Source organism: Calidris pugnax, unplaced genomic scaffold (assembly GCF_001431845.1).
Source record: "Calidris pugnax isolate Ruff unplaced genomic scaffold, ASM143184v1 scaffold127, whole genome shotgun sequence".
NCBI lineage: Eukaryota > Metazoa > Chordata > Aves > Charadriiformes > Scolopacidae > Calidris > Calidris pugnax.
In genome coordinates this window covers 2,254,510-2,276,138 of record NW_015090883.1, presented here as the reverse complement: position 1 = coordinate 2,276,138, position 21,629 = coordinate 2,254,510, and the positions used below count along the sequence as shown (strand labels likewise).

General features: G+C 36.8%; 1 protein-coding gene across 2 annotated transcripts in view; it reads left to right on the top strand.

Annotated features, from left to right (window-relative positions):
• The window catches only part of TDP1 (tyrosyl-DNA phosphodiesterase 1), a 40,457-nt gene that overhangs the window by 4,414 nt on the left and 14,414 nt on the right, over nucleotides 1-21,629 (top strand). For both annotated transcript variants that reach the window (XM_014947087.1, XM_014947088.1), the window contains exons 6-14: nucleotides 224-258; nucleotides 1,127-1,219; nucleotides 2,849-3,019; nucleotides 4,618-4,696; nucleotides 6,131-6,316; nucleotides 7,101-7,149; nucleotides 8,554-8,620; nucleotides 12,688-12,795; nucleotides 14,135-14,237. In XM_014947087.1, the coding sequence (XP_014802573.1) occupies nucleotides 224-258; nucleotides 1,127-1,219; nucleotides 2,849-3,019; nucleotides 4,618-4,696; nucleotides 6,131-6,316; nucleotides 7,101-7,149; nucleotides 8,554-8,620; nucleotides 12,688-12,795; nucleotides 14,135-14,237 (891 nt within the window). The remainder of the gene's footprint in view (nucleotides 1-223; nucleotides 259-1,126; nucleotides 1,220-2,848; nucleotides 3,020-4,617; nucleotides 4,697-6,130; nucleotides 6,317-7,100; nucleotides 7,150-8,553; nucleotides 8,621-12,687; nucleotides 12,796-14,134; nucleotides 14,238-21,629) is intronic.

Below are 21,629 nucleotides of genomic sequence, written 5' to 3'. Positions count from 1 at the left end.
TTCTGCTGGAGCAGTTCCACCAGAGTTGCATTGCCATTTAAAGTTGTAACTTCTAGAGGGTACATTTAAAGGTGTTGAAGGGGAAAAATAATGTGTTTTGTGATCTGTCCACTAGAGAGCAGTGAAATGAAACAAAAAGGAGGAGAGCTGCTGCTTCATTAACATTCTTGCATATAGGAATGCGCAATAGGAATTTTTAATTATCAACTTTTCAATTTTATAGGCTAAACTGGATATTGCATTTGGAACTCACCATACGTAAGTAACAGCTGTGAACCAGAGAGCTCTTACTTCTAAAGATGATCACAGAGTTGGTATATGCAGTTAATATAATTGGACTAGTCACTAGTATCTTGTGTCTTAAAGTATTTATGGGATAGGAAGATAGATTATTACTGTTTGTGAAAATATAATTCTGAAGGCCTAATGTATATTCATGAAATTATAAGTAATATCTTTTATGTTTTATATATATCTGTTTCATTTTTCTGCAAGTTATTTTAGAGCCATGAAACTGGGTTTTATAGAAACTGCTGAGTCTTAAAGAAAAAATTCCTTAGTTACTTTGTATCTAGAGATGAAAGGATTGTTTTAGTTTAAGGAAAGAAATCAGTATGAGGTAGATAAGAGATGTGCGAGACAGGTGATTGAGGTCAGATTGTGGCTCTTAACTCATGCTTTAATACCAAAACTGTAATGCTAACTTGATCAGTCATTGGCAGGTTGGACACAACACTGTTTTACTGCTCAGTTTTTGCAGTTAACATGTATGATCTGGAAGCAGGTACTGAAATTTGGAGCATTTTCAAAGAAAATAATTTGATATTACAGAAGTGTCACATAGGGAATTTTGTAGATCCTACAGATAAGTACACATTTAATCTTATGTCTCATAGCAAAGATCTTGGGTTTCAGAGCACTGCAGTATTTTTTAATCAATTAATCCTTTTATATAAATAGGATGTTATAAGATTGATCAGAAGTGCCCACTTAAGGTACATCTGTGTTTCTGGTAGAAAGCATACTGACTTCACTGCTTGTTTTAATGAATTGTTAATTTATATCCTACTCTCAGTGTACACGAAACAGATGAAGTGTTAGATATATTTCCTTTTTTTTTTTGAAGGAAAATGATGTTGTTATTATATGAAGAAGGTCTTCGAGTTGTGATACATACATCCAATCTTATTGCTGAAGATTGGCACCAGAAAACTCAGGGGTAAGCAAAAATCTCTAGCAGGTATATGCTTGCTTTAGGTATGTGCCACTGCTGGAGATGGGATACTAGGTCAGATGATCCAGTGCTGCAAGTCTTGCGCTCCTAAGATAGAGCTATCCTGCAAAAAAAATTAGACATAGAAGGGTGGTGACTGTCTTAAGTCTGAACTCTACTTGCCTTCTACTGTAAACAAAATTCTGTCCGTAGCTGGCTGTTACCTTAAACTCAGTCTGACTGATTTAAGATCATTTATTATACCATGATGCCTCTTTATGGAAAAAAAAAAAACTACCTAGCTATAAAGTACTCTTCATACAAATCTGAAGCAGCTATTTGAAAGTTATCTTAATACTGCAAGCATAATGTGAATGTGCAAATGTTCTGTTTCTGCTGAACCTGATAAGTGCTGGGCACCATTGGTTCCTTAATACAATAGAAGGCCCAGTATCCTTTCCTTAGAAGGAATTTTCTTCCTGGGTTTTTTTTGTTGTGGCTTTTTTTTAATTACTATTATTTTTTGGTAGACATTTTTAAAGTTTAGTGGTCAGCTTAGGACATAGTCCTATTTTTTGTGCCCTAAACAAAACCGAGTGACATGTTCATATGAGGGCCCTCAACCTCTTGTTTTCTTGACTATTTTTATGGAAACATTTTTTAGTTAGGTCTTCAAAAGATTTCTTCATCAAACTAACTGAAAATGGCTTTTCAGAAGTTACTGTCACCTTGACGTCCGTTTTGCTGCCATTAAATATGGCAAGGTTTTGAGGCTTTCCACTTCTCTGAAGCAAGCTCTCATAAGGGTTCTGAGTGGCAAAAATATAACTACTGATTTTTTTTAACTTCAGATCTTTTACTGGGAGATGGCTTTAGTATCGTTTGGCGGTTAGCTTTTCAGAAGCCAAGAAGGCATGAAAATATGTATTTGGGGTGCTTAACAAGCTGCCCTACTTGTCAAACATGGAAAACATTTTTCCTTTGAGCTTTTTCACACTGCAGTAATATGCAGTATCACCAACGTGATGGCTCACTGGCTTCTCTGTTTTATAGGCTTCTGAATTACAAAGGATAGTATCAACACTTTGTAAATCTGATAATGCAGAACCTTTGGTTTCCATGGCTACAATAATGTATGACTACAAAGAAGTATTATATATTTCCCTGCGTAGTGCCTGCCGTATTTTATTCTGATGAAAGTTCTGGAGAGGCAAGTTATCATTGTGGGCTACTCTTCAAACTATGCAGAACTTTCAGAGATCCCAGTTGGTGTTTTTCTATATTACACAAACTGGTAGCTCAGCAGAATGCATTGCAGTGTTCTAGTCAAACAGAAAGCCTTGATGAAAGGACTGCTTGCTCCTAAGTCTGAGCCTGGCCCTGTTTAACAGGGGTGAAAGCTGTAAACGTATGTATGGAAAAATGTGTGTGTTGTTTTCATTTGAAAGTATTAGTTTTACAGTACTGAGTATAAGACTTGACTATTCTGTAATTGTAAAGTAAAGGCAAGTGACTTTATAGTTAATATTGCAATAAATCTGTAGTATTCATTTAGAACCTTCAGATATGCTTTAATCACGTATTAAAACCATGTGTAAATGTGTGGTGTCCTTGTTTTTGTCGCTTTGTTTTTAGAATGTGGATAAGCCCTTTATATCCAAGGCTACCTCAGGGAACAACTGGTTCTGCTGGTGAATCTGAAACTAATTTTAAATCTGACCTAATAAGTTACTTGATGGCTTACAATTCTCCTGCGCTCAAGGAATGGGTAGATCTGATTCAAGAACATGATTTATCAGAGACGAGGTATATGTTACTTTGTGTTTATAGTAATTTGCATGCTTTTTATCCAAAAAAATTAAACATCTCTGTTAGGATCTGCTAGACCATGGGTTTATTTTATAAGCTTACCTTGTTTCAGACTTAAGTGTTCAAACACGAGTCTAACTTTAGGCTGTTTTTTTTTAAATCTATCTTATGCTGGATTATGTTGAAATTACCAACTTCTAGTTCTATAAACATGCATTTTAAAGGAATGAGAAGAGGGGTATCAGCAGTAACTTGACAGAAGGTAGCCATAAGTAGTAGGGATTTACCGTTTTATTTAAGTCAGTCTGGCTTAAATATTTGCTCCAAAAAAATTACCAGTGGAAAAACTGAGTTGTTTGGTTTTTCATGTAAAAGGAATCACATAAGCAAAGGTTATTGTCATGGGGCTTTTATTAAGAATAGGCTTCTGTACTTTTAAGACAAAGTTCAATCCATATATGTATGTATAGAATTTTGCCCATTATAGGCGTGGATCATGTCTGGTAGGCAATGTTGTGTTAAGCAGTAATATAATAATATACTTTGTTTTGAAACAGTCTTCTCTAATATCACTTTGCTGATACTACTTAAATCAGGATTCATAATAGTACTATATACACACTTTCTGAAGTAAATACCATATTTCAGTGGAAGTACAGGATGTATCTCCTTGACTGCTTAAAGTGTTTTTATAAGCTGGCAAAAAATCGTTGAAAAGAAAAGCTGAGAAAGGTCATAAACTGATGGAAATAAACTGAAACTTTGTCTAGTTTAATGTATAAAATAAAAAATGTGGGTTTTTTTCTTTACATGGAGCCTTAAAGGACTAGAGGGGGAAAAAGCAAAGTATGTATCTTATATTCAGGTTGACTGAGCCCTAGGTGATACTCATGGGTTAGGGAAGGGGACACTTGTTGGGATAAGGATTGGTTCCTTGCCATATAAAATACGTAGGGGACATTAACTTATGGATAAAGCTAGGCATGAGATGCAGTAAGGAACAGCATCTTAAACCATCTGTTTGTTGTGACTCTGGGCAGGCCTCTTCTCTGTTCCCAGGGCAAAGCCCTGTTTCCAAACAGGTTACTAAACCGTTACTAGGAAGACAGTTGAAAAAGCTGTACTTTGTGTGTGAGCTATTAGGTGCCCAAATGAAATCTTGTACCTGAATCTGCTGATCTGGATCTGCCAATAGATTGGTTTTACTCCAGTGATGTGCCCAATTTTGTGTTAAACAAAAGCTATTTGCATTTATTGCTAACATTATCTATCTTCTGCATTTTTGTACAAAGAAATGGATGCAGTTCCTGTCCATACTATAGAACAGCCTGATGGTGCATGACAGCCATATAGGATGCTAATAATAAATTATACACCTGAAAATCCACTTTTCTTTATCTTTTTAATATTAAATGTGAAAGATTAAATATTTCTGGTTGCACTTTTATGTTTAACCTAGCTGTTTTACTTACATGCCTTAATACTTTACAAACCCAAACACTTCATAGCTGCTAATAATTTGGTGTTGTGCCTTAATACTTTACAAACCCAAACACTTCAGAGCTGCAAATAATTTGGTGTTTTTCTTTCTGTAGAGTGTATCTGCTTGGTTCTACCCCCGGACGATACCAAGGTAGTGATAAAGAAAAGTGGGGTCATTTTAGGCTCAGAAAGGTACTAAAACTGTAACCTTTTTTGTTAATATCCTTTTGACTGTAAATATAATTTTGGAGAGTGTTCTTTAGCTCCTTCTGATTTTTCCAGCTATGATCAGCAGTCTGTTGATTGAGTTGATTGAGCTGTAACAATACATTGTTACAGTTTAAGTTAGCAGTGACATAAGCTTGCAACTTACGATAGTGTAGACTTTGCAGGTAATTATTACCATGGTCTCAATTGTCGGGTGCTTACAGATGTCTGAGCAGTCACCATCACTCAAATGACTTTCTGTCTGCTCTTGGTGTTTCTAACAAGTGTGATGCTATTAAAACCCAGTCTTCTTTGGGAACCAAATATTGCCTTTTTCAAAGGCACTCTCTGAGACAAGATGTGCTGATATAGACTTGCCTGCACATAGGGAACAGGCTTATTTTATTTACTTAAATGTTAAGGGTTATTACAGTTCCTTTTTCCCTAATGACCTGGCAAAACCCCATCAAATTAAAAACCAGTTTGCAAATAGCTGTTATCATCAATTCAGTCAGGCTTTTAGTTTTATTCTACTACATGAGATCTTGATATTCTTTTTATTAATTTTTTAATCAACTCAATAATTAGGAATGTAGATTTTGATTATTTTTTTTACCACCACCCCCTCCTGCATTATTTACTGTTGCACATTATTTAGATAAGCCATAAAGAGCTTGGCCTTTCTGATATATGTTGTCTGCATATTTTTTTGCTTAGTAAGACACTGAGAAGAAATAAATAGAAAAAGCCTGTAAAGGATAAAAATGGTCTTGTGGCAAATATTTCTGTGATTAAAAAGATTAATAGATAGACCAGATAGACCTGGTGACACTAAACTGATTGAAGCTATTTAGTTATGTGTCTTCTCTAGAGGGGGGAGAAAGGTAGCCACTGCATAAAATTTAATATGTGCCTGTATCCATCTGTTTTTAATGTGACTTTAAATTCTATTCACAGCTAAAGAACTCCTCTAAAAGGATTATTTTAATTTTTTCTTCCATTGTTCTTTGTTCCCCTCTTATTCTAGGCTTCTATTGTAGCTGGGGCTTTAGGACATGAGAGGAATTTTATGGCCAACAACCACCAAATATAAAAAGATCTAGCTGTTTAATTTATTGTGACTTCTAAAGCTAATGTTTTGTGGTTTTTTTTAGGAAGAGCTGCTAGCATTCTTTTTACCCATTATTTAATGGTTGGCTTTGGTGCTTTTGGGTAAAACTTGTGATGTTTGACCTTCTCTTGTAGGAACAGTGGATTTATTTTGGGACCGTGATGATGTTTTTTATTGGAAAGTGAAATAGTATAAATGTTGTCAGAAGTGAATTATAGAGAATATATTATGTCAGAAGCAATATCAACCCCCAGTTAAGGTTTTTGTTGCCTGTTAAAGTCTAACAATGTTTGAATTTCTCACACTAGCTTTTGAAAGAGCATGCTTCGTCGATACCAGCACAGGAATCCTGGCCTGTTGTTGGACAATTCTCAAGCATCGGTTCAATGGGAGCTGATGGGTCCAAATGGCTTTGCTCAGAGTTCCAGGAGAGCCTGGTGGCTGCAGGCAGCAGTGGGACAACTCTCCTTAAATGTGATGTTCCAATTCATTTGGTATGTCTTTTTAGATGCTAGTGACCTTTATTTAACATCTATTTATTTGTTCACATTTTAGTCATTGGTTTGCTTTTAACTTTTGGAAGACATGAATATAGTTTTCATCCTGAAATCATTAGGATGCCACTTAGTGACACTTGTGTATGGTATACTATAAAAATACACTGTGATTTCCATCTGCATGACACTAGAGTATATATAATCTAATCAAAGTTATTCAATAGCTTGTCTTCCATTGAGGTTTGTAGATGCAGCTGTTTCTGCTACTGATATATGACTGAACTCTGAGTGGTTAATACCTAAAACAAATTATTTTCTAACAGTTATTGTAGTCAGGTTATTAGTACAATTAAGGTGACAAACAGAAACAAGTTTGTAGCAGGAGCTTGTTAAATTAAGGACAAAATATTGTCAAACTACACCCTTACCATGTGCTAATTGTCCCTGCATGCTCGTATTTGAGATATGAGTTTAAAATATCATAAGATAATGTGAAGAACTTACTTTGACCAGAGTGGAAAGTGGTTAAAGCAGGATTGTTTGAGTCTTTTGGTAAGCTCTGCAAGAGAGATAGAAGTATTAAAGACTTTTTTTGTTACTGGCACATGACTAGTTCTAAGCTGCAGTGTAATTTCATTCATTCTGAAAAATGAAAAAAAAAAAAAGGGGGGGGGGGAGGTTTCTCAAGTTTTCTTGAAGGTGATTTTTGTTTGAAAGTTGATGGCTTGTGTATTTAGAGCTACGTTATTAATGTTTCTTTTTTCCTCCCACCTCCATGAAGGTTTATCCTACTGTGAACAATGTGAGGCAAAGTCTGGAAGGCTATCCTGGTAAGCAGATGAACCCTCATTTATTAGCTTTTTGTGGTAATAATGTCCCGCAAAATCACTGCAGTGGTTTGGTGCTGAATGAACCTGAAGTTGTCATCTTGTTGAGAACTTGGTAGAATAGGTGGCAGTAGAATCCTTTTATTACTGCTACCGGAGCTCTGACTCCAGCTCTTCTACTGTGGTTGAATAGAAAAGCTTTGTGGGCATTAGTATATAATGTTTAATTGGTATAGCCATGTTCATATGTCACTTTATAGGAAAAAAACAGGTCTTGCTTACTCTTCTAACTCCAGTTGTACTTTCATTTTCGTAGAAATTTCAGGTTTGCATGCGCCAAGCTCTCCTTGTGGTTTTTTTGCGGTGTCACCCTGCACATCAGATACAATGGAGAATAAGATGTTTAACTACTCATTAGTCATTTTCTTAATATTGCAATATGCACTTTTCCTCTTCAGTCTTCCCATGTTTGTGTTAATGAAGTCAATATATTTGTATAGAAAGCATAGCCCCAGCTAACTTGAAAGAGGAAGAGGTACTGTAATATTCTGATGCAGCAAAGTTTCTGTATCTCAGAAGCAAGCACTTACGTGGGTTATATCCATGTGTGATAAGGGAGCTGGCTGATGCCAATGTGCAGCTGGTGTTAAATCTTCAAATGGTCAAGGCAATTGGAAGAGATTCATGAGGACTGAAACAAAAGAATTCTTTTCTGCCTTCAGGAAGGGTAAGGAGGAGGATCTGGGTAACTATAGGCCTGGCACCTTGATCCTAGGGAAGGTGATGGAGCAAAGAATGCTGGAAACCATTTTCCAAACATATGATGGGACAAGAAGGTGATCGGGAGTAGTCTGCATGGATTTGTAATGGAGAGATTGCGCTCCATTAACCTGATGTCCCTCTATGATGAGATAGCTGGCTTGCTGGATGTTGTTTTTCTTGACTTTAGTAAGGATTTTGACATCATCTCCTATAATGTTATTGTTTTGGTTTGTGGGTTTTTTTCAGTTTTGGTTGTGGGTTTTTTTTTCTGAAATCTGCTTATTTTATTCCCTCAAGTTGTATGGGTAATGATCTCAATCTGTTGATATCAAGTAGTATCTTAACAAAAAATTACCCATAAACATCTGTCTTCTAAGAGGACTTAATTTTATACCCTATATACTGTTTATCTTTTTTCCTCGTGTAAATCTGTTATGTAGTGTTTAGGACCTTGTTGAATGATAAGAATGAAAGAAAACCAAAACCAAACCACAAACACCTCTATATACCATTTTATACTACTGGAGCATTTAACTGTTTTCTGAAAGTAATTTATGAGGATAACTTGTTCCCCAAGATGCTCGCTGCTTTTAGACTGACTTTCAAAAAACAAATGTACATGTTCTATTTCTTTTTTCCCTTAAGCTGGTGGCTCGCTTCCCTACAGCATACAGACAGCACAGAAACAGCTGTGGTTGCATTCCTATTTTCAGTAAGTAGAACCCAATTGTTTGTTGTTTTATTGGTTTGGGTTTTTTTTCCTTAGACTGTACGTTTAAACTTAGAATGCTGGAATGTTTGAGTGTTAAAAGTGAATTAAGGGGAAGTAGTCCTTGAAATAAAAGCCTTTAGTTCCTTATTTGCTGGTCTTATCACCAAAACATAGTCAAAATGTGCTCTTTACCTGTCAAAAATTATATGGAATACTGTTGCTAATGGAGGATACTACCGGATTTTTGGATTCTGTAAACTTCTGTTTAAGCTTTCCTTCCCTGAACTGGAATAAAGTCACTCCTCTTTTCTTCCTTTATTTTTTTAAGTTGTATTTCACTTTTCTACTTGTGCCTTGGTTTTAATAGGATTTCAACTGAATGACAACAGGGTTAGGAAGACTGTTTTTGTTTGTTGAGTTCAGCAGTCCTGCTGCAAAAATTCTCAGTCCCTTATGGTAATATAATCTTTTGTTAAAAGTGCCTGACGTTTCCCATTAAGAACTTCTATTTTCACTTGCTACTAATTTTGCCAGAATCTAGCACGTTCCTTGCCAGATGTCTCCCTCAGGCTGAATCTTTAAAGACTTAAGCATGTTTTGAGAACAATGGGAAAAGTTGTTTTGAACAGATTAAAAAAAAACAACAAACAACTTTGATCTGGTAACCTCTTACAAGACCACAGCTCCCTATTCCTTTCACCAGAAACTTAACCCTTCCACGTGGAAATTGTCGGGTAAAATACTTTAACCATAGAGTTTACCCAAGAGTTTGTAAAGTTGTGTATGTATTCAGAGGGCTGAAAATAGAATTGCTATTTGCAGAGAGCATCCTCCATCCTGGAGTGAACATGATTACTGCTGTGAGACTTGCTGGTCAATGTCCGAGGAATGGAATTGGAACAGAAAGTATGTGAGGCTTTGTCTCTTCTGCCTTGAAGTGTGCCCTCTAAGCACATTCAGCAAAGGAAGAAAGCTACAAATACCTTCAAGATTTTTCAGTCATGATTCAAAAATTGAGGAGATCATAAAACTGGAGGTGTTAGAGCAGTCTTAATTCAGTTTCTATAAGCATATACCTCATGAGAATCTTATTGGAAGAAAAATGTAACCTTTTTTCGGTTAGTCTCTTATTTAGTGCACAGAACATTATGTGATAATGAGACCATCCGTTGTTCCTGTTCAATGAGAAAACACCCACATACCTGTCTCATTGGGCATATTAGGGTCTTGCTCTAGTAGGCAACAAAAGGGCTCTTTTAAATTCATCTGTAGAATTGGTTGCAGATGATAAGTGGCCCTGTGTAATGACTACCCAGATGCAGATTCTTACCCTGAAGTAATACAGGACACTAGCCCTTGAGAAGAGCCTGCATGTGAGCTGTTACCATAGAGCAGATGACACAGCAGCTTCTTATCTGTGGTAACCTGAGAGACACAGAAAATGGTAGGTCCCATTTCAGTAGAATTAAATATGAGGAGCTATTTTGAAGCCTTGCCATAATACAAAGCTTTGGGTAGTAAAGGGATTAGAGGAATTTGTCAAGGGATCCTACAAGAGTTGAAGGAATAGAAATACTTTATACTTAAAATGAAGGAGAAGGAATAGCTCCTTTTCTCAAGTAGGGAGAGATTAATGGAGTTGGAAAGTGGTGTCCTATAGTCTCATCCCAAGAGGTAGAACCTCTACTCAAGGCATCCAATTTTTGTAATGGCTGCAGGCTGTTTTTCTATCTCTTCGGCCAGTTGAGTGTATCTAACTAACCTGTAATGCAGCTCTAAATTGTAATTTCTCAAATTTCTTGAAGTAATTTCTCAAAAGAATAAGGTGACTAAACTTAATATTTATTTCACTTTTCTGATCATAGTAAATGATTACTAGACTGCTTTGTTAGATTAGCTACTGTGGAAGTGGTGCAATTTGCTCAGTTTTCTCTCTGATAGGGTTGCTGTTTTTTCCTTTCGGTATGACTCATTGATAAGAAGAGATTTGCAATGCTTAATGATTTCTGTTAATTGCTGCTTTTGAAACAGTTGATCAGCTTTAACAGTACATAAAACATTGTATTTTAAAGCTCATTTTAACTGATTGACTTTTAATGCCACATGAGTTATGTTTGTGCATTACCTTGTCAAGTTTTTATTTTCAAAGAATGGAGGAAGTTGGTTTGAGAAGAGCTTGTTTGACTTGCTGTTGACAATTCCTCATGATACTTGTAGTAGAGCTTTGTGTTCCTTAGGCCTGTAGAGTTTTGAAGAATAATCACCTTTCTTCCCAGTTTGAAGAACTACAGTGTTGTTCCCCTAGCATCAAAAAAGATGAGAGAGATGGAACATTTAAACAGAGGACGTACTGTTCTCTTATGGTTGAGACTAGCGGTGTGAGTTGTTTTAAATATGTTCAAGCCTTGCTGCCAGTATTTTGAGGTGGAAAGCCCATTCACTATTTAAAGAAAGAAGTAAATGATGAAAGAGGTGAGGGTGTAGCAAATGAGTTATTCCTAGCTCAGTTTATGGGTTGAGTGTGTTTGCAGAGATTAATTTTCAGGATGTTGGGATTATCTGGCTTCCATGTCTCAGTAGCTCCCCTCGTAAAGGGGCCTGTGTCTGCTTCTGTACCTCATTTGTGCCAGAAATACCAGACATTGCATCTGAATTTTTCAATGAGGTAATTACTTTAAAAAACAAAAAGCAAAAACAGTGCTGCTCCTGCCCCCCACAAACCAACCAAACCTGATCAAAGGACATAATCGCTTTCTTTCCCTTTTTGTCCTTGCATAGATCTGCTGGCCTGTTAAAGAAAACACGGCAAAATCTATGCTCCCCTTTCTGATTTCAACTTTCTGGAGTAACACTTTCAATCACTTGTAATTGAAAGTAACTGCAATTAGATTACTGTAGAATGCAAGAGTAGTGCTCTTGCGAAAACAGTACTTAAATGTATCTATCAAAGATAAGGAGGCAAAAGGCAATGGACTGAGGTAGTATCTCAAAATTATTGCAGTTAATAGTGGGTAGGAGTTTGTCCTCGACAAAGGCAGTGAGATACAGATCTAAAGAAAATCTGTGTTCAGTTCTACTGTTTTTCCTGTGGCTTTTTTTTTGTTTGTTTCTACAATGTTACTGGAGTTACCTAACTCTTTGTGCCTTAAACTTAAAGGTGGTTACCTAAACTGTTAATTGTGTGATAAAAGCTTTTAACAAGAATTGTTGACTTCCCATATAGCCTTACGATCTGTGTGTAACGTTTGGAGTTCTGTATAGCTGTTTCTGTATCATATTTATCTTAGTCTGTTCTTCAGAACAGATTTCAGAGTGGCTCGCATCAAAATATGTCTAGTTTGCTTCAAATAAGCATATAGTGTTTCAGCTCTTCCCCTTTAGGCATATAGGACCAGTTCTCAGAAACAGTTCTTTCTTTTATCAGAGGATAGGGTTGTGAAAGTAGGCAGGCCTTGACCCCTGAACTACTATGTCTCTTGACTTGTGTATAAGTTAGTCCTGAAACTCAGCTTAGGTAAGTAATTACAGCCCTTCCACTTCTCAATCTTTTTATGCTTTTAAATGGACACTGTTCACTTCAAAGGTATTTTGGAGGGGAAGAGGAAGGGTAGCGCCAACAACATCAGTTGCTCCTTGCCTCCTCCTTATGCATAATAAATTGTAATGACCTTGGGAAATTTTGCAAGGCTTAATTTGGTGTCAGACTCTTTTGCTTAAAGGCATAATCATTGATAGTCTTCAAAAAATAAATATTGGCTGGAAGTTTCTTGAGTGATAAGCGGGAGTGGAGGAATGGGAAAACTTGTTAGGAGAGCCTGATATACTGAGGAGAATATCTGTCTGGTTTGTAAAGAAAAAAAAATCTGCCTTTTTGGCTTCAAGTAAGATTGGATTTCAGGATTAAAAAAATCAGTTAAAGTATTTTCAGCCTTCCTGTAGGGGAAACAAGTATTAAATATGACAAGTGTAGGGTAGTATTGCTCACCATACTACAGTGCCATGTTTTTGGTATTTCTTAGACCTCAAAACAAAACTATATAAGAAAAGAATTCCTTTTCTTTCCCTAGCAAATGGTCAGCAGAAGTCTCAGGTCGAAGTCGTGCTATACCTCACATTAAGACATACATGAGACTCTCCCCTGACTTCCAGAAGATTGCATGGTTCTTAGTTACAAGGTAAACAACTAACCATTCACCTCTCACTTAAAAAAAAAAAAGTCATGTATAAAGTTCTTGTCAATTGCAGGCCCTGGGTGAGTTACTGCCTAATCCTCATAATACTGTAAGTAGTCATATGAATTTTTTTCCGTATTTAATGTTTTTTCGTTGCATGCCCTTTTGGGGCTGCGAGTTGAAATGATTGTCAGGAACTGTTGGCAATCACACCGAAATCTTGTCTGAGCTGTAACTGCTAATTTCGGGGTTCAACATCAACTGAAGTGATAAGTAGTTTTAAATTTTGTTTTTTAACGCATGCTGTATATGAATGTGCTGGTTTGTACAAAATAGATACGAGTTAAGCCTAAGTTTATCCTTGTGCTGCCTTATTGTTACAAAACAGGTAGATACCTAATATTTGGAATCTGACCTCTTGTCAAATTTTGTTCAGTCTAGCTTGAAGTCTAGCTTTATATTTCTGTTGTTTGTTTTTTAAAGACAAAAGAGGGAGATAGAAATTTTGTGACATGAGGGGGAGAATGTCTTATTGTGAAGGAAAAATACAGATATGTTTCAATTGTGCCAAAACTGATTTTTGTGCGATCCTATATACTAAAGATACTGATCTTTGTGTTCTTACTTTTAAATGCTCAGTTACATTAATCTTTTTTCCTCTTTTTATTCTGGCTCTCTACATTTCATCACTCATTGATACTGTTGCCTGCAATAGTAGTGACTAAGGTGCTTTTTAAAGGATTTAAGTCAGTCAAATGACTGAAGTCCATCTCGCTGAAGTCCAGAGAGATGACATCTGTAGCTCTACCCTGTCCACTCCATCATAGAAGGCCACGAGGTTGATCAGGCAGGGCTTGCCTGTCCACTCCATCATAGAAGGCCACGAGGTTGGTCAGGCAGGGCTTGCCCTTGGTGAAGCCATGCTGGCTGTCTCAGATCACCTCCTTGAATGTGATTGTCCTCCATGTGCCTTAGTGTAGTTTCAAGGAGGAGCTGTTCCATAGTCTTCCCTGGCACAGGTGAGACTGAGAGGTCAGAAGCTCTTTTCTGAAATGTGCGGAGAAGATTAAAAAGGCTGAATTTGTCTTGTAGATCTGTGTGACACAAGTAGTCTTGTGTAATTATCCACATGGGTTGTATGAATACCCTTCCTTATATTGTCTCTGCTCCTCCCACTGTGCTGTAAAAATAGCAATAAGGAATAACACCTGAATCGCTTTTTATGAAAAGACTCTTCTGATGGAACTGAAGTTCTGCCAGAAGTGCACTGCTGCAGCTGTGGTTCTTCAGCATTTTCTGCTGTGAAGATTATGCCTCACTGAAATGCTTTGTTTCTTTGCAGTGCCAATCTGTCTAAAGCAGCTTGGGGAGCTCTGGAGAAAAACGGCACCCAACTGATGATCCGTTCGTATGAACTTGGAGTCCTTTTCTTGCCTTCAGCATTTGTAAGTTCATAGTTGAAGTACAAATCATGGGATATGCTGAGAATTGCAATATTGATGAATACAAATGTGACTGAATAACCTACTTACTAGGTTCTGTGTTTCCAGGTTAGAAAGCTAATAGCAAGTGGAGTTTTACGCAAGGTGTTTAAAATAGTCTGTTTTCCTACACAGTGAGTGTGGATTTGGTATTGATGTGACTTTTGTCATGTTACTGAAAAGCAATAATAGTTTAAAATTGTAACATATACCAAATGTTGCTGGAAAGGATGATCAAATCTCTTCTTTCATGCTGCTTAAAATTAGTTTGTGAGTGCATATTAACATTGAAGTGATGCATATGGCTTGTAACTTGAAAAACAATTCCTAACATTGCATTGATTCGTTTGCAAAGCCATGTGACTGTGTCTTCTCAAACTTTCTGCTTTGAGAACAAGAACTGCTCTTGCTGGTTTTTATTCCCCTATAGAATCCTGTGGTAGTGAGTCCTGTGACTTACCTGTGCATTGTGTGTAAGAAAACTTGCCTTTTTTGCTTAGATTGGCCTTTTTTTTTATGTGATTTAAATCTACTGCCTGATAGTGGTGAGATGCGAGTTTCTTGTTTGTGTTGTTGATTCCTCCTTCTGTCTGGTGAACCTCTTAGTACCAAAATGTTATCAACATTGATTAGTCCATGACCAGAGCCATTCAAACTCCTACCTCTGTGAAATTTCTTTTTTTTTCCAGAGAAGAAATTGTAAGTTGCTCTGAAAAAGCATTTGTATGCTAAAAGTCCTTAGAAATATTTTTCTGATGAAGAACACATCTTTCCTAGATAATGTCATGGTGTTCACATAACGCTGCTTCATTTCTGTTGATTAGTAATGTACTTCCAAATGAATACTTATTAATATTATGACATTGTAAAAATGTTTACCTACCATAACTCTATAATTGCAGTCTCCTAAGATTGCAGTATTAAGATTGATGGTTTCTCGCTGTAGCTAATGAACTCCTGTATCTCATTCTTGACATTTATTAAGGAATTTATGTAGTAGAGTGGTCTCTGATATTGTGAACCTTAGAGCCAATCTCAGACATCATTCTCCAGCATGGAGACTGAAAGAAGAAAAATCCTACAACTTCCTACAGTAGGAAGCATTGGTTTTGATATCACTACACTCTTCAGAAAAACAAAACAAAAACAAACAAGCAAAAAAAGCCAAACCCCAAACCAAACTATGATTTGTGTGAACAACTATTAATAACAGGATAACAAAGTGTTGGACAAAAATATTGTGCAAAAAGATTTGACTTTAACAGCTACTGACCTCAAGGGATAAAATAATGTTCAAAGGGGGGATCACCAGAACATTTTTCAGAGGGCCAAAACTTATGTAAAAAGAATGTGACTTTTCTTTCCTGTGCCTGCAATTCTAAGTCTTAAACCTTTGGGCTCATTCTTGCACATTTTTCTGTAACTCAATTTCATTCTAAATTCAGACTTCATTTTGAACAGAATTGTTTGTTCAGGAGCATCTAGTTTTTTTATCAGAAATGTGGTCATCAGGGTGAGAGGCACAAAAGACATTGGTTGAGTCTGCTTTCATGAGAGGAAAGGTTTCACTGAAACACTGCACAGATGGGACCTCTACTTTCCCTCCTTTGCCAACCCTCTGCTTAGGGACTAGAGATAATTCTGCTTGGTGTGAGACAGGGGGCCTGTATTGCTTTGAATCTTAAAGGCTTTTCAGCAATTCTTGCTGCATTCTATGTTCATATGCACACTTTAAATTTGTGTATGAAATGAACCCCAGAGGACACTTCATCCTTAAATGTGTAAGAGTCCTGGACTTCTGGCATTCTTTTTTTTTTCTTTTAATCAGCCTTTTGGAAAAGGCAGTAAGGATGTTCCTAATCTAATCCCCGCTATGTTCAGGAAAAAGTCAAATTCTCCTATTGCTACGTAGCGCTTTGTTATTTTGACATTAGTTGAAGTAGCAAGCAATGTGAAAACTTTCTGCAGGGCAAAAGAGTCACTGCTGAAAATTAGACCATTAAGTAAGGAGATGAAAGCTGTTTATTTTTATTTTAATGTTTGTAGTAACAAAAAGGAGGAAGAATTAATATATTTCATACACTGGAAGCAGGAACTGTAATCTTATATAGTATGCCTGCAGGGTAATAACAGATTAATTGGAGAAGCAGGATCTGTCTGCTGCCAATCTACTCCACTGCTCCCTATGATCTGATTGTTGTGACTTTCCCTTAGAAAAAGATTTCAGGCTTTAAGACTGAATAGTGTTACTGTGCTGTCTTATCTAACACCTGTATGACTTGTCAACCGTAAAACAATAATGAAGTTCTAGTTTTCATCTTGGAAGTGTCTACCTTATCTCTTAATAGGAAAAAAATGTGAAAAAATACAGTTTCTGTGCTGCTTTGTGATTTCTTTTTGAAGTTGAAAATAAGCACAACTTATGTTTAACATAGTATCAAATGCAAAAGCCAGGGGCCAGTATTTTCAAAACTGAACTTTCACTTGTACCCCTGATGTGGTTATAGAAGTGTAATTAAACTGAATTGGGAGCAGAGTGAGGTTGTTTGGGAACCCAGTGGCTTTTTGGAGAGTGCAGAAATATATTGGGAAGGTGATATTACTCACTGCCAAGAAGTGAGTAACTACTGTTGACAACATACTTAACTGTAGGCATCGAGGATTTGAATGGCTGATGTTTTTATTGCAGCGTAAATTTATCCTTATGATGCATGCATAACACAGTCTTATATCTGAGAACCAAAAATAGCTTAATGCACACAAGATGTTTGTTTCTTGAGAAGGTTTTGTTGATGGTTATAGCAGTAGAGTTCAGTACAGATTGACAAAGCTGTCCAAGAACTGGAGCTGATCCAGAGCCATGGTAAGGAGCATGTTACGGTTACTGTGCTAGCAGTGTCCACATTAGTTTAAGGCTTCCTCGGGAGTATCTGTACAAGTTGCTGTCATTAGTGACATGCCTTCATTAATTAAATTCATTTGTAATGTTTTAGTAGACACTACTTTTGACAAAGTTTTATCTTTATGCAGCTTTAGGAGTCGATATTTCAAGAAGATGGTTCTAAATATTGAATGTTTAATTTACCATCCATAACTTGAGATAAATTGCTCTAAGGTTGTGTTTCAGTCTAATGATACTCTGCAGTAGATTTTTTAGTGATAGGATCTGACCCTTGGGATCGCAATCTGTCAAAAATCGTTCACTTCAAAGGTGTCATTAACCTTTAGGGATGAAAATTTTTCCTTTATTCACTGGGAAGTGCCTGCAGAGGCCCCTATTGAAAAGGAGGTAGTCAGAGACAAATATTGTTTGCCTTATGTACATACAGCCATCTGATATTCAAGTTGCAGTGCTTAGCTTGTGAGTCTGTCTTATGTATATGCCTTGCACTTAACTCCATATAAAAAGTACTTCTTTGATAACTTAGTCTGATTGTCAAGACTTTTGTTGATTCATTGTGGTTTTACCACACTATGTGGTAGAGTAACCTTAAGTGAAAATAATGGAAGACTAGGAATAGACTAATATTTTTAGAAACAGAACTTTTAAAGTTTGTTTGCAAGTAAAAATACACAGAATGGTAGGGGTTAGAAGGGACCTCTGAAGATGACATAGTTAAACCCCTCTGCTAGAGGTTTCACCTAGAGCAGGTTGCACAGTATTGCATCAAGGTGGGTTTGGAACGTCTCCAGAGAGTCTTCACAGCCTCTCTGGGCAGCCTGTTCCAGTGCTAAGTGAACTAGATGAAGTGTTTTGAAGCATAACCAGGCATTCCTAGGCCTTGAGGTAACTCGGTATGCTCTAGCTATTGGAATACCAATTTAATACTCCCAGTTTCTGATAATTCTGTTTCTTTGTGTGGTTTGATTACTAAGTTAATGACACTTAGCTGGTAGAAGTTAAGACTTGCATAGCACACACTTAATGTTTCTAGTCTTAAAAACTCCACCAGCTTTCTGGTTTGTGCCTTCTATTTTCTGCTGAATACAAATTTGGAAGTGGATCATTCCTCATTTGCCATCTGTTGACTGCCAGATTTTGTCTGGTTTTTAAAATGTTTCCAGAACTTATGCTTTGAGGTTGGGTCTTGGCCTGGTGCACTAATGTAGACTCTCAGAAATATGTTGAATGGTTGTTCTCAGCATAGAAGCAGCTGTCATCATTTATGATTTTACTTTAGGGAAAAATCAGCTGATGCTGACACTAGATCACAAGCTTCTCTTGATTTAAAAAATGTTTATAAGAAGTATTGTGTCCTGTGTTTGAACTGCATTTCCCTTTCTATCTCCATTTCTATTTCTCACCTCCTACATCTTTACTCTCACTCCTATTCAGCTTGGTCTTTCAGCTGCTGGGGATTCCTTTCCAGAGGCTGAAACAAATTACATCGTTAGGATATAAAGCATGTTGAGAGAACCCCATCACCTAAAAGTATGGAGTTCTGGGAAGCATTTTGCAGTAATTAATTTGTTTGAAAAATCCTGGAAGTGTCTAATGGAAAGATTTTTAAATATATAGTTCCTCCTCACAGTTTCCATGTCTGATAAGGTTGTAAAGTAAACTGAGTTTGACCTGTAAATGCTATAAAAGTTTGTGGAATACTTAAATCTTCTAAAAGGTTAATTTAAGAATATGGTACTGGCCAGTCAGCTTTTGGAAATAAAAGCTCAGAGGAATATATTGGTTGCTATTAAACTGAGAACTTACCCATTATTGCCTACCTACTGCTATCAGAAGCTATTATATCTAGATAATGTCACAAACAACTGTCAATAGTATTTCAGATCCACCATCAAATACAGCATTTCAGAATGCTCACTGATAATGAGTAAAATACTCTTTCATAGTTGCCTGTGCTGCATGGGTGTCTGAGATGAATCTGAATTGGGGGGCAGCAAGCCACTGTGTGTGTGATCATCAGAACAGAGCTGTTAGATTTTATTTTTTTTTTGCTGAGTTCAAACAACAGAACCTGCTACCTTCAGTCATAGCTTGACCTAGACTGGAAGCCAAATAAAGTAGGTTAAGCTCTTTGACTATAACTTCCAAGGTTATGTAGTACCACTTCCATCTTTGATTATCTAGTTTCAGATGAAGTCTTCTATCCTGTATGAAATAGTGTGGATGAGGAAATAACTACAATGTAGGTAAACCAAGATTTTGTATATGAACTTTAGGATGTTAAACCATGCTTTTAGTGTTCACAGAACTGCCACAAGGTTTTCAAACCTCAGTAAAGTGGTAGACACCCAGAGACATGTTTTTCAAGCTGTGGAACTTTGGGTTTAGATACCCAAATTTGTCACTGTGGCCTTATTACAAAAAATGTTCTGATACAGTTGATTAAAGCTCTGTTTTGAATAAATGTGCCTCAATGTTGAAGGATTTAATTGTGTATTCTCCTGGCCGGAGGAGCATGGTTACTGTAAAGTTTGTGTGGATCCTTAATTCCTTGGCCAAACTAGTGAAGTTTTAAATAGTTTTGTCAAAGAGTGGGCTTTTTTTTCTGTCTACTGGCATGGGAAAAGGGTAGAGCCATAGTCATACGTTTAAATGATCTGTTATCTCTTGTAGGTGTTACTTCAGCAGTATCAAAATACTGTAGTGTTACCAGTGTTAATTCCCACCCAAGTAGGGATAGCAATTCTTACCTCTGTCTTGTGTGATGTTTTTTAGAGTCTGCAATCAGCCTTATGTTTGGGACAAAAAAAGGCTGGGAAGCAGAATTTTAGAAGCTGTTCTACTTCCTTTTCCCATTCTTCAGTGCTTGCTTTTACAATGTGTGATGCTAAGGCAATAATAGAACCCATAACAGCATCTAAATTTTCAGAAGTACAAAAAAGCTTTCCCAGCTGAGAAATGTATCTCTGAACATTTCAAAATGTATTCCTGTGAGCAGCAGTCAAAGAACAAAACATAGCTGCAGAGGGAAAAATTCTGAAATAATAGAATATGACTGAGGAAAATTTACAAGGCAGGCAGAATTTTTTTTAGGCAAGAGCCTGCTGGTTTGTTTTTTTGGAATTGGCAATGAGAGCTGTCATCAGCCAGGAAATGCTCGAAACAGACAAAATGTGTGACTTATTTCAATTTCTGTGTGAAGATAGACACATGAGTTATTTTTAAAAGCATGTGAATCTCCTCAGAGAGCCTTGTTAAAGAATGTATTCCATAACCTAGATTCTTACTCCAGGATGTTTTGAGGAAAAGTAAATATCGTTTCTTAGATTAGCATTTCCTGAATGGAAGATTTCTGCAGGTTAAATTTTGCCAGACAAATAAAACAAGTTTGGAATCAACTGATGGAGTCCAGCAGGGTTGGAGGACAGCGTCACAGAATAAACAAGACTCTAAGAGGAAAGGAAAATATACTTGGTGACTACTGAGGAAGAACAAGAAAGAGCAAAGCAAAGGTGTAGAACAAGGGAAGGAAGCAAAATGCCTGAAAAGAAACACACACAAGTAATAACAGGGCCCAGAGGGTAGAAGAAAGCAGAAACAAAAACGTTGCTGGATTGAAAAAAAGATGGATAACAGGAAAGTAAAATGAGATTTAAAATGTCCTACAAGTGGTGCTTTTTTCTTGTGTGAAAAGCATCCACTGCTATGAATTTCAGAGTGGAATAAATGTGGTGTAGTTCCTGATACTTGCATTAAACTGACATTACTAAGTATATATGTAGAGGCCCCAAGTAGGTGGTTGCTCTGCACAGTGTGCTTTGATAGCAATGGTTATACGAATCCCAAACTCTGATGGTGCCAGGCAAGCACAGTGTGCTTTGATAGCAATGGTTATACAAATCCCAAACTCTGGTGCCAGGCAGCAGCTGTGCAACTTTCATGCTCTTGATCAGTCATGTACGTGAAATTCATCGTAGAAGAAGAACCAACTCACGCTACAGCAGAGAAGCCCTTGATGCCTTTCCACATTTCTCTCATAGCTGCATGTAGAAGACAAGAGAAAAGCTCACAGGTGCTCAGGGCAATCAAGCTTCATACAAGCCATTTTAGGTTGCAATTTAAATGTCACCTTATGATTAGTATCTAGGACTGCACACCACCCAGACCCTCCACCAGCTGAATTGATACTTAGGAGCTTTAAAAAATAATCTTATATATTTGCAGTGGTTTCTTTTGAACATACTGCTTGCTACTTAAAGGCTAAGCTCTACAAAAGGCTGTAGTTTGGTTTTAATGAAGGTTAATCAAAATTCCACTAACTTTAATGGTATAAAAAAGGGAAGTTTTAAAATGGATTTTCATTAACACAGTGCTTTAGCATGGGCCTTGTTTGTTTGTTTCCTCTCTGTTTTTCTTTAAAAGGTAGTAGCTTTACTTAGTCTTTGAAATAACAG